The sequence below is a fragment of the Macaca thibetana genome, chromosome 3 (assembly GCF_024542745.1).
Source record: "Macaca thibetana thibetana isolate TM-01 chromosome 3, ASM2454274v1, whole genome shotgun sequence".
Taxonomy (NCBI): domain Eukaryota; kingdom Metazoa; phylum Chordata; class Mammalia; order Primates; family Cercopithecidae; genus Macaca; species Macaca thibetana.
Window position 1 is genome coordinate 27,826,170 of NC_065580.1, and position 13,493 is coordinate 27,839,662.

General features: G+C 43.1%; 1 protein-coding gene across 1 annotated transcript in view; it reads right to left on the bottom strand.

Moving 5' to 3' along the window:
- MKLN1 (muskelin 1) overlaps window positions 1-13,493 on the bottom strand; it is a 396,930-nt gene that overhangs the window by 219,570 nt on the left and 163,867 nt on the right. Inside the window, exon 3 of the mRNA XM_050782495.1 lies at window positions 8,073-8,192. Within this exon, the coding sequence (XP_050638452.1) occupies window positions 8,073-8,077 (5 nt within the window). The 5' untranslated portion in view covers window positions 8,078-8,192. The remainder of the gene's footprint in view (window positions 1-8,072; window positions 8,193-13,493) is intronic.

Below are 13,493 nucleotides of genomic sequence, written 5' to 3' on the forward strand. Positions count from 1 at the left end.
TAGCCCATAAAAATCTTAGCACAGTACTTTAAATGGAATGGACATTCTGTAATTGGTAAACGAGAAAGAAAGCTTCCATTTGTCCATCTGTAAATGGAAAATAACAATTTCTACTGACTTGCCTCTCAGAGATAATGATGGCCGTGTTTCCTGGAAACAACTTTTTGTACCTGTAACAGAATGATATATCTGAAACACCCATTCCTACTGAGGCAATTCCTTGGAGGAGGAAAAAAAAGACAAACCTACATTTACTTTTAGTATGTTCTCCAATCCACGTGCAGATGAAACTGCTTGCAGATCACCCCACAAAGGAAAAGGCAGGGGATAATTCAGAAAATATAAGAGCTGAGGACTGATATCTTCTTAGGAACTTTCATTCATTCAATAAACATTCATCAAAGAACTACTATGTTCAAATATAGTCCATTGGCCGGGCACAGTGGCTCACACCTGTAATCCTAGCACTTTGAGAGGCCGAGGCAGACATATCACTTGAGATCAGGAGTTCGAGACCAGCCTGGCCAACATGGCGAAATCCTGTCTCTACTAAAAATACAAAAATTAGCCCGGCATGGTAGCGCATGCCTGTAATCGCAGCTTTTTGGGAGGCAGAGGGCACGAGAATCGCTTGAACCTGGGAGACGAAGGTTGCAGTGAGCTGAGATGGCACCACTGCACTCCAGCCTGGGCAACAGAGTGAAAATGTGTCTCAAAAAAAAAGTCCATAGATGCTGAGGAAACACACACAGAGAATAAGGCATGATCCCAAGTCAGTAATTGTCACGCAATATGATGAATGGTTTTTATAAGAGCAAAATGCTATGGGGCCAGAAAAAAGGGAATGACTAACTATTGATGGGAGTTTCACCAAAAATACCTCACATTCAAGCTGGTCTCTTAAGACTGCATCAGGCAGAGGTGAAGTCAAGGGCATTCCAGGACCAAGAGAAATAGCTTTGCCTGAGCTGTTGCCAAGCAAACCACACCCTCAGCTCAGCCCTATCGTATCTACAGAGGCCTATTTTTATTCATTATCTTCATCGCTACTTTTTAAGAGAAGAAAAGAATGCTGACTTCTTCCCTAATTTTGCATCCATGTATTTTATATGCCAAAGAAAGGTGATTGTCAGGAGGGAAAATAGAAGTTGACTTGTGGCAAGTCCAATTACGACAGGTACTAACATCCATCCGATAATAAGTTAACACGGAAACGCTTACCTTTGCTGAGCTTCTACCTCATTTTGGAAAATTGGGTTAGGCTATCCTGTGAATGCGGTACCAGGGGGAGAGTGGACAAGATATGAGCGCATCCCGTGTCTCATTGCCCCACACCAGGAGGTTCATCTTTGGCAAACACTCCTTGAATGGGAATTATGGCTGAGGCCCTTTTTCCTTCCCTAGGCTGACCTTCACATCACTCCTCGGGGAACAGCTCAGTCTAGGGCACCGCCTAGCTTCCCTCCCAGGCCAGCCCTGCTGGGCCTCTGAGACTAGAGCTGTGCTGCTGATGAGTGGAAAAAAGGAGAAAAAACTCTTAGGACAGCAGCCAGGAGAGAATGAAAGACTGGCCAAACCCACCAAGGAGCAAACGGTTCCCCATCCTCACCCTGCAGCTTCCACTGGAAAAGTGGGGAGGCTGGGGAACCGGAATCTCAGCCTCAGAGTATGCATCACTTGTCCTTGTTTTCCCAAGAAGCCTCTACCTTCCAGGCCCTGCCAGGAAGCTGGCAGCATTTTCCTGAAGCAGTAATAACAAGGACAGCGCGTTCTAGCCTGCCGGAGCCTGCTGGCTGGTCACTCTTTCCACTGCCTTTTGTTTTCATGCATCATTCCCCTCACTTGCTTCTCAGATTCCTCAGGGCTTTGAAAAAGCCACAAATGCTCCACACAGTGACACCACCCAGTGGGCTGGCAGACATCACTGACAGGCACCTTGCCCTAAGCGACCGCATGTATGCAAGCCCTGACAGCTGATACCCAGCCACACACCCGGTAAGAGGGAAGGCAGCATTCAAAAAGGGCCCACCCCTATTCACCTAGCTGGCAAAGGCAGGGCTTTAGATCAACTACAGTCCAGTGCACTGGTAAATCACAGACCGCTTTTTTATTCAAAGTGTATCTGTATGTTGGGCAGTGGTACTTCCCCACCCTTTCCTCAAACATCTAAATCCAGTCAACATAGATGCTACCAACAGAGCACCAGAGTGGCCTCAGGGTGACAATTCACATATCAATATATTAGATTATATACTCATGCATACTTGGAGCAGACTTAACTTTATTTGTGTTTTAGAACCACCTGTAGCCTATTTCAAACCACACTCCAGAGTGAACCTATCAGAATCTATGAAAATAGGGCCCAGATATGTGTATTTTTAAAAATCTTGACAGCGTTGGTTAGAATGTGGGACAAGACAAATTCTCATATATCATTGATGAGATATATAACAATTGGTTCAGCTACTGTGGACAGTAGGCTGGAAGGCAATCTAGTCAAGTTGGAAGTGCGCATATCCTATTCCCTAGCAATTTTTGTTCTAGATATGTTCCCTAGAACTCTCACACACGTGTTCAAGGAGACGTACACCAGGGCATGATTTACATCATGATTTGGAATAGCAAAAAACTGGCCATAACAAATATCCACCCACAGGAGAATAGATAGATTCTAGAACATTTACACAGTGGAGCACTACATTGCAGTACTATATAATATAATATTATTATGTTTTATAGAATGGATTCATTCTACAAGTACCACAGATAAATCTCAAAATCATAATATTGAGAAAAAAAAGCTACAGAAAAAAATATGTACACTATTTATATGCAGGTTTAAACATGCAAAACTTGCCTATTGTGTAGTAAAACTATAAAAACATGTGGGAAGGACGCTCACAGTCTTCAACAGATTGGTTACCTCTGGAGAGAGTTGAAATGAAAAGGCCTTCTCAGCCGGGCACAATGGCTCACGCCTATTATCCCAGCATTTTTGGGAGGCCAAGGCGGGCAGACAGCTTGAGCCCAGGAGTTCCAGACCAGCCTGAGCAACATGATGAAACCCTGATTCTACAAAAAATACAAAAATTAGCCAGCTGTGGTGGTGCATGCCTGTAGTCCCAGCTACTTGGGAGGCTGAGGTGGGAGGACCACCTGAGCCCAGGAGGTCAAGGCTGCAGTGAGCTGTGAGTGCACCAGTGTACTATAGCCTGTTCTGGGCAACAGAGTGAGATGCTGTCTCAAAAAAAAAAAAAAAAGAAAAGAAAGAAAGCAGGAAAGAGAGAGGAAGGAAGGAAGGAAGGAGGGAAGGAAGGAAGGAAAGAAGGAAGGAAGGAAGGAAGGAAGGAAGGAAGGAAGGAAGGAAGGAAGGAAGGAAGGAAGGAAGGAAAGAAGGGTGGGAAGGGCCTTCTCTTGTAACTAGAAGGTTTTACCATGGCAAGCTGTTATTATTTATTAAATCTGGATAGTGAGTCCATGTCCCACAGGTAACTCTGAGGGTCATGGCCATCCATAGCGGGAGGATCTTTTGAGATTCTTAGATTCTCAGTTACAGAAAATAAAAGTTTGATCTGTATAATGAGCTATCCCCATAAACATAAATGATACTGACGAGCCCTCTCAGTAATGTATGCAGATTGACACGCTGTTCACGAATGCAGGAGCTGTTGCACAGGCCCACTCCCCCTCCCTCACTAGGTGCCTATGTGACCTGCTGGCCTTGTGAGCATCCTAAACAGAGAGGTGCAGTGGAATGAAGATGGGGATTGGTCCACATGTGGAAATCATGACTATAGTCATACCCAGAGATTTCCAAACGTGGCTGAAAATCAGATAAAACTTGTAGTGCAATTGTCCATGCCCCACCCTCTGAGAATATGATAAAATAGGTCTGACATGAGACTCTGGAATCTGTATATTTAAAAGGCTTGCCAAGAGATTCTGATGATCCACCAAGTTTGAGAAATGATAGCCAACCATGGTTATATTCTATCAATGTTTTCAAAGAAGATGGGTAGGAAGAGAAATGGGAGAAGAGGAAGTAAAAAAATTAAAGAAGGAAGGGGAGAAAGAAGGAAGGGAAGGAGGGCCAGGTTGAGCCTTCAAGCCCAGCTCAGATCTCTCCTCCTCTATTTCTCCTAGACCTGTATAGCCTCCACGTCCCTCCTAATCCCCTGACCTTTGCTAGATCTCTAATCATCTGTAACATTCATTTGGCAATTATGTACTTCCCTGTATGTTGCTGTCATGGGCTACTGTTTAATCAATAAGTTTATGTCTTATTTTTTGAATTAGGCTATAAGCTTCTTCAGGACAAAGACCATATTTTCTTCATCTTTCTATTTTTTTTTTTTTTTTGAGATGGAGTTTCACTCTTGTTGACCAGGCTGGAGTGCAGTGGCACTATCTCGGCTCATCACAACCTCAGTCTCCCGGTTCAAGCGATTCTTCTTCCTCAGCCTCCCAAGTAGCTGGGATTACAGGCATGTGCCACCATGCCCGGCTAATTGTATATTTTTAGCAGAGATGAGGTTTCTCCATGTTGGTCAGACTGGTCTCAAACTCCCAACCTCAGGTGATTCACCCGCCTTGGCCTCCCAAAGTGCTGGGATTACAGGCATGAGCCACTGTGCCTGGCCCATCTTTGTATTTCTAGTGTCTAACAAGATACCTCCCACAGAGTAAGCAGTAAAGCACCATGATAAGAATATAAGATAAAACAGGTTCAGAAATGTGGCAGTGGCTGGGCATGGTGGCTGTAATCCCAGCACTTTGGGAGGCTAAGGTGGGAGGATGCTTGAGGCCAGGAGTTCAAGGCCAGCCTGGGCAACATAGTGAGACCCCATCTTTGCAAAAAATTTAGAAATTAGCTGAGTGTGCATGTGTAGTCCTAGCTACTCACAAGACTGAGATGGGACGATTGCTGAGCTCACGAGTTGGAGGCTGCAGTGAGCTATGATCATGCCACTGCGCTCCACCTGGGTGACAGAGCAAGACTGTCTCTAAAACAAAAAAAGAAAAGAAAAGAAATATGGCAGGATACAAGATAAATAAACAAAAATCAATTGTATTTCTATACACTAGCAATGAGTAATCCTGAAAAATGAAATCCAATGCAATCTCTATCAAAATCCCAACATTTTTTTATTTTACAGAAATTGATAAGCTGATCATATTATTCACATGGAAATACAACCCAAAATAGCCAGAACAATCTTGAAGAGGGAGAACAAAGGTGGAAGAGGCATAGTTCCTGATTTCAAAACCTACCAGAAAACTACAGTAATCACGACATAAGGCATAAGGATACACATATAGATGAATGGAATAGACTTGAGAGACTAAAAATAAACCCTCACATTGGTATTGAATTGAATTTCTGAAGAGTGCTGAGACAACTCAATAGGGAAAGAACTGTTTTTTCCAACAAATAGTGCTGGGACAACTGGATACCTGTAAAAAAAAATGAAGTTGGACTCTCAACACTATACAAAAAAAAAAAAGATTAACTCAAAATGGATCATAGTCCTAAATGTATAAATTAAAACTATAAAACTCCTAGCAGAAAACAAGAGTAAATGTTCATGACCTTGGATTTGACAATAGTTTCTTAGATATGTCACCAAAAGCAGAAGTAACAAAAGAAAAAAATAGATACATTGAACTTCAAAAGTAAAAACTTTTGTTCTTCAAGTAACACCATCAAGAAAGTGAAAAGACAACCCACAAGACAGGAGAAAAATCTTTGCAAATCGTGTATCTGACAAGGGACTCATATCCAGAATATTTTTAAAACCCTACTACTACTTTGGGAGGCCGAGGCGGGCGGATCACAAGGTCAGGAGATCGAGACCACGGTGAAACCCCGTCTCTACTAAAAATACAAAAAATTAGCCGGGCGCGGTTGTGGGCGCCTGTAGTCCCAGCTACTCGGGAGGCTGAGGCAGGAGAATGGCGTGAACCCGGGAGGCGGAGCTTGCAGTGAGCCGAGATCGCGCCACTGCACTCCAGCCTGGGCGACAGAGCGAGACTCCGTCTCAAAAAAAAAAAAAAAAAACCCTACTACTACTCAAGAATAAAAAGACAAATAACTCAATTAAAACATGGACAAAGACAGCCTGGCCAACATAGTGAAAACCTGTCTCTACTAAAAATATAAAAAAAATTAGCTGGGTGTGGTGGTGTTTGCCCATAATCCCAGCTACCCTGGAGGCTGGGGCACAATAATTGCTTGAACCCGGGAGGTGGAGGTTGCAGTGAGCAGAGATTGCGCCACTGCACTCCAGCCTGGGTAACAGGGTGAGACTTTTTCTCAAAAAAGAAAAAAATAATTTAAAAAAACATGGACGAATAATTTAAATAAACATTCTGCCACAGAATATATACCAATGGCCATTATGCACATGAGAAGATACTTAACATTATATGTCTTTCAGGAAATGCAAGTCAAAACCACAGTGAGGTATCTCTTCACACCACAAGAATATCTATAATAACAAGAACAAGTGTTGGTAAGGATCTGGAGAAACTGAAACCCTCATCTATTGCTTATGAGCACATGAAATGGTGGCACCACTTTGGAAAACAGTTTGGCAGTTCCTCAAAATGCTGAACATACAGTTACCAAATTACTCAGGAATTCTACTCCTAGCCATACGTATGCCAAGAGAAATGAAAACATATGTCCACAAGGAAACCTGTACATGAATGTTCATGGCAGCATTATTTATAATGGCCTAAAGTGAAAACAATCCACGTCCATGAACTGATGAATGGGTAAACAAAATGTGGTATAGCCATATAATGGAATCTTTTCAGCCCCAGAAAAAAGTAATAACTACTGATGATAGATGCTACAGCATGGATGAACCCGGAAAACATATGTTAAGTGAAGGAACCCTGTCTCAAAAGACTATATATTATATGACTCCATTTATACCAAATGTCCAGAATAGGCAAATCCATAGAGACAGGGACTAGATTAGTGGTTGCCTGGGGCTAGAGTGGGCTTGAGGGTGGGGAATGGGAACAGGGAACGGCTGCTGATGGGTACAGGGGTTTTTTGGGGGATGTTGAAAACGCTGTAAAATTAGATAATTGTGATGGTTGCACAATGGTATTAATACAGTAAAAAGCCATTGAACTATACACTTTATTTTTATTATTATTATTTTTGAGACAGGGTCTTGCTCTGTCACCTAGGCTGGAGTGCAGAGGTGCAATCATGGTTCACTGCAGTCTCCACCTTCCCAGGCTCAGGTGATCTTCCCACCTCCACCTCCTGAGTAGCTGGGACAACAGGTGTGCACCACCACACAGCTAACTTATTTATTTTTTGTTAAGATTGGGTTTCTCTTTGTTGCCCAGGCTGCTCTTGAAGTCCTGGCCTCAAGTTATCCTCCTGACTCAGTCTCCCAAAGTGTTGAGATTACCAGTGTACACCTGGACCAAACTTTACACTTTAAATGGGCATTTTTTTTTAATGGTATGTGAACTATATCTCAATAAAGCTGTAAAAGAAATAAAAAGATGACCCAGTTTTGAATTCTAGTTCAATTACTGTTGCTGATCATACCAAGCTCATTCTCCTCTCAGGATCTTCGCATTTGCAAAGATCCATGTCGTGAGATCATTACCCCAAAATGTTGCACTGCTGGCTTCACATAATTTAGGTCTTCTGAATCTCTTATCCAGTGTTGCACAATTTCCCCCTACTCCTGTCAGTCATGTCAATTACCCTATTTTACTTTTCTCATAGCTTTAATCACTATTGAAATCCTCTTGTTTCTTAATTTACCAGTTTCCTATCTGCCTCTCCCACTAGAATAAAAGCTCCATGAGAATAGTCTTAGTCACAGCTCTATCCACATGTCTGAAACAGTGTCTGGCACACAGTAAACATTCAGTAATAGATGTTGGATGTTGGATGAATGAAAGGTGGCCAACCTCCAAGTTTCACTTAATCTCTGTCAATCTTCATTTCCTAGCTACCAAGTGGCATTATAATAAAAATTACATTTAGTCCATAGGATTGGATTAAGAATTGAATAACAGTGCATGCAAAAACATACCTCATAGGCCAGGCACAATGGCTCAGGCCTGTAATCCAGCACTTTGGGAGGCTGAGGTGGGAGGATCTCTTGAGTCCAGGAGTTCAAGACCAGCCTGGGTAATGAAGTGAGACTCTGTCTCTACAAAAAAATAAAATTTTAAAAATTAGCTGGGCATGGTTGGTGCATGCCTGTAGTCCTAGCTACTGGGGAGGCTGAGGTGGGAGGACCGCTTGAGGCCAGGAGTTCGAGACTGCAGTGAGTTATGATCTCAACAGAATGACACCTGTCTCTAAAAAAAAAAAAAAAGTTCATAGTAGACATTCAATAAATGTTAATAATCATTATTTTTACTATTAATACCACCACTACTACTCTCTAGTTAAAATGGTCCAGATGAGGATAAAGAACAACTAAACTAAGTATTATCAATGGAAAAAGAATGCCTGGGTCCCATCTTCAAAGCTGGACAAGCTTTGCATTCAAGGGCCTTAGAATTTGGCCCCTCCTTAACCTAAATAATAATAAGTATAGTTATTATTGGATCACCTGGATTATAAAGAAGAGAAAACAATAAAAAATAAAGAAGGTGGCCAGGCACAGTGGCTCATGCCTGTAATCTCAGCATTTTGGAAGGCCGAGGTAGGCGGATCACTTGAGCTCATGAGTTCCAGACCAGCCTGGGCAAAATGGCAAAACCCCGTCTCTACAAAAAATACAAAAATTAGCCAGGCGTGGTGTGCCTGTAGTCCCCGCTACTCAGGGGCAGAGGTGGGAGAATGGCTTGAGTCCAGGAGGCAGAGGTTGCAGTGAGCTGAGATCACACCACTGTATTCCAGCTTACATAATAAAGCCAGACCTTGTCTCAAAAATAAAACAAATAAAATAAAATAAAGGAGGAAAAGGAGGGGAAAAGAGAGAAAGACTAAAGAAAATTGCCCCAACAAGAAGAGAAAAGGAGAGAATGGGCAGATCTTATATCTATTGATCATAATCCATTAACTTTTTTCCTTTATTTTTGTTGATATATAAAAGGTATACATATTTGCAGGGTACATGTGATAATACATTCATATAATTTGTAAAGATCAAATCAGTGTAATTGGGATATCCATCACCTTAAATATTTGCCTTTTTTAAAAAAGACAAATATTTAAATGCTAGAGACATTTAAATTACCCTCTTCTAGCTGTTTTGAAATGCACAATTGGCCAGGTGCAGTGGCTCACGCCTGTAGTCCCAGTACTTTGGGAGGCTGAGGCAGGTGGATTGCTTGAGGTCAAGAGTTCGAGACCAGTCTGGCCAACATGGTGAAACGTGTCTCTACTAAAAATACAAAAAGGCCAGGCGTGGTGGCTCACACCTGTAATCCCAGTACTTTGGGAGGCCGAGGCGGTTGGATCACCTGAAGTCGGGAGTTTGAGACCAGCTTAGCCAACATGGCGAAACCCCATCTCTACTAAAAATACAAAATTTAGCAGGGCCTGGTGGTGGGCACTGGTAATCCCAGCTATTCAGGAGGCTTAGGCACGAGAATCGCTTGAACCTGGGAGGTGGAGGTTGCAGTGAGCCGAGATTGCACCATTGCACTTCAGCCTGGGCGACAGAATGAGACTTTGTCTCAAAAAACAAAACAAAACAAAACAAAACAAAACAAAACATAGCTGAGTGTGGTGGTGGGCGCCTGTAATCCCAGCTACTTGGGAGGCTGAGGCAGGAGAATCGCTTGAACCCAGGAAGCAGAGGTTGCAGTGAGCCAAGATTGTGCCACTGCACTCCAGCCTGGGCAACAAGAGTGAAACTCCAGCTAAAAAAAAAAAAAAAAGCACAATTGATTGTTGTAAACTATAGTTTACAATATAGATCACCCTCCTGATCTATCAAACACTAGGTTTTCTTTCTTCTTACTGTATATTTGTACATTAATCAACCTCTGTTCACCCTTCCCTTCCCCTTCCATTAACTTCTTACCCACTTATTAAATATTACACAAGAATTTAGTGAGCTTTCATTGAGTACAAATACTTGTACAAGAATTTAGTGAGCTTTCATTGAGTACAAATATATCAAGCCATATATTTGGCTCTTCCTTGGTGACTTAAAAGATCCATGTCATGAAGTCATCAAAGCATAAATCTGAACCACGTGGAGAGTGAGGCTGCTGCGTGGAAGCAGGTCATGCAGCCAGGGACTGACGCTACTGAGCAGCATCCACATCGAGGCTTGTCACATTTGTAATACTCCTCCCCAAACATCAGACAGAGTCACTGAAAGTTCTCCTTCACTGTCTTTTGTGAAGGAAATGATATGTTATAGTGGCATATCCATCAGGAAAGTTATGATTATGCTACCAGAACAAATGACCCCCAAACCTCAGTGGCTTACAACAAGAACAGTTTTGTTCCCATTCATGCTGCTTGTCCACGTTAAGTCAGCTGTGACTCTGCTCCAGTTTATCTTCACTCAGAGACCCAGACTGAGTGAAGCAGCCACTATTATCTGAAACATCACTGGTTGTCATGAAGAGGGAAAAGAAAAATGGTGAACCACACTCTGCCCTAAATCAACACACACATCCCTTTCACCCACCTTTCATGTGCCGTTGGCACATTGCTGCCCCCCATCCTCTTGGGATTTGGCCCTAAGATGTTCTCCCATGCCTGGAAATTCTGATTATGCACTTGCTGCGCTTTCCCATCTAGAACAGATCTCTGAACTTTGACCTCCCTTCAGACCTCTAACCCCTGACTCTGAGCTTGACTTTCCTTTCCGGATTCAAGTGCACATCACTCTTCCTCTACGGATGACTCAACCCTAGCTCTCCCTCTCTCCCCAACATTTTTCTCCCAACTTTTTGTGCTCAGAAGCTGCCCTTACCTCCCCACCAGCGCCTGAATCTTCCCAAGCAATAGACCCAGAATAAAGGAGAGGGGGACACTGGAGGAAATGCTTCTGCGGTTTCCTTCCCTATGGAGTTTGACACTCCTAGCTCCCTGTCCTGCCTATCTTGTTCTTCCTCCTTAGAAGAGTGACTTAATCCAATTGATGAATGGGTGAAGATGACACAGTCTAGCACCTCCCTTCTTCCTCTTATGTATCTGCCTGCCCAGAATGAGGATATCATTGTGCCCTGCTTCTCTGGTGGGGCCAGGTCTTCTTTCTGACCCAACCCCGCTATCCCAGCATGGGAAGGCCTGTCCTGGTCAAACGTTGTTGCTTGTGACAGGGTGAATAAGTCTACATAAGTATGTCTACCTTCAGCTGTACCTTTAGCTTTCACAATAAACAGCCTTTATCAGTAATCAAGGTGGTTATGGACTGAATAACAACCTCTCAAATTTATATGTTGATATCCTAACCAATACAAGGTGATGGGCCGGGCACAGTGGCTCACGCCTACCTATAATCCCAGCACTTTGAGAGACCAAGGCAGGTGGATCACTTGAGACCAGGAGTTTGAGATCAGCCTGGCCAATATGGTGAAAGCCGTCTCTACTAAAAATACAAAAACCACCCCCCCCCCCGCCGCCAAAAAAAATATATCTACTAGCCGGGTGTCGTGGTGCATGCCTGTAGTCCCAGCTATTCGGGAGGCTAAGGCAGGAGAATCACCTAGAAGGTGGAGGTTGCACTGCACTCCAGCCTGGGAGACAGAGTAAGACTCCGTCTCAAACAAAACAAAACAAAACAAAAAAACTAGGTGATGGTATTAGGAGGTGGGGCCTTTGGGAGGTCACCAGGTCATGAGGGTGGAGTCCTCATGAATGGGACTAGTGACTTCAGAGAGCTCTCTTGCTGTCTTTCTGCAATGCAAGGATATAGCAAGAAGTTGACTGTCTGCAACCTGGAAGATGCCCTTACCAGAACTTGACCATGCTGGCACCCTGATCTTGGATTTCCAGTCTCCAGAACTGTGAGAAATAAATTTCTGTTGTTTGTAAGCCAACCAGCCAATGGTACTTTATTATAGCAGTCTGAACTGACTAAGACAAAGGTGATATTTTGGTCTCCATCTGCTCACTCTTTGGTCTAACTTCTCATCTTGACCAGAGATGGAAAGTGGGTAACAAAATGTTACTAATGGGATCTTCTCAGAAGCCAAGAAGGGAAATAATTTAAAAGACAACTGTGTGTCTCAGTACTAAAAAAGGAGCTTTACAAATATTAGTTTATTTAATCCCTACAACCACCCCCGAATAGTGTTCCTTATTGTCCCATATCACATAGAAGGAAACTGAGGCTCAAAGAAGTTAAGAAACTTGCCCAAGTTCTCATAGTGAGTGGCAGATGTCTCTCTAATTTCAAAGCCCAAGCACTGCTTACAAGCTTGTCTTTGAGTGACACCAAGACACTCCTCAGGGACTGAGGCAGCAATCTCATCTCTCATCTTTTTTTTTTTTTTTTTTTTTTTTTGAGACAGGGTCTTGCTCTGTTGCCCAGGCTGGAGTGCAGTGATGCAATCACAGTTCACTACAGCCTTGACTTTCCTGGGCTCAGCTGATCCTCCCACCTCAGGCTCCCCAGTAGCTGGGACCTCAGTTATGTGCCACCACACTGTTTATTTTTGTATTTTTTGTAGAGTTGGGGTTTCACCATGTTGCCCAAGCTGGTCTCAAACTCCTGGGCTCAGATCATCTGCCCACCTCACCCTCCCAAACTGCTGGGATTACAGGTGTGAGCCACCACACCCGGCAGCAATCTTATGTGAATACCTTATCATAACCAACTGAGCTGGCAGTTGGGCAACATGCAGGGAAGGCAAAGATGATACAGTCAAAGGACAAGAAGTAAGATGATTATAAAATTCTTGGCCGAAAAACATCAAGGAATCTATTTTTGCCAGTTTTCTTGAAGACTTTGAACAAATGACCTCCCCTGTCCCCAACTTATGTTTTGGCACCCCTACTTGTAAAATAACTTAATAATACCCATTCCTACTTAAGTCAGAGAACATGTCATGTTTCTCTGAGCCTGACCCCAGCACAGTTGTCCCTGTACTCCTACTTGCTATTGAAAAACAAATGTATGATCTATTGCCTCGGGTGGCACATAGAGTGAAAACAATTATAATGAATACTGAATGAACTTAACAATATATGAAAACCAGAAGTAGTGAATTGATGAACAGAAAGTGATATTAAAATGTCAGGCTGGGCACGGTGGCTCACACCTATAATCCTAGCACTTTGAGAGGCCAAGGCAGGATCGCTTGAAGCCAGGGGTTTTTTAAGAGATGGGATCTCACTACGTTGCCCATAAAAAATTAGCCAGCCATGGTGGTACACATCTGTAGCTCCAGCTACTTGGGACCTGAGGTGGTGGGAATCACTTGAGCCTAGGAAGTCAAGGCTGCAATGAGCTCTGATTGTGCCACTGCACTCCAGCCTGGGTGACAGAGCGAGACTCTGTGGCAAAAAAAAAAAAAAAAAAAAAAAAAAAAAA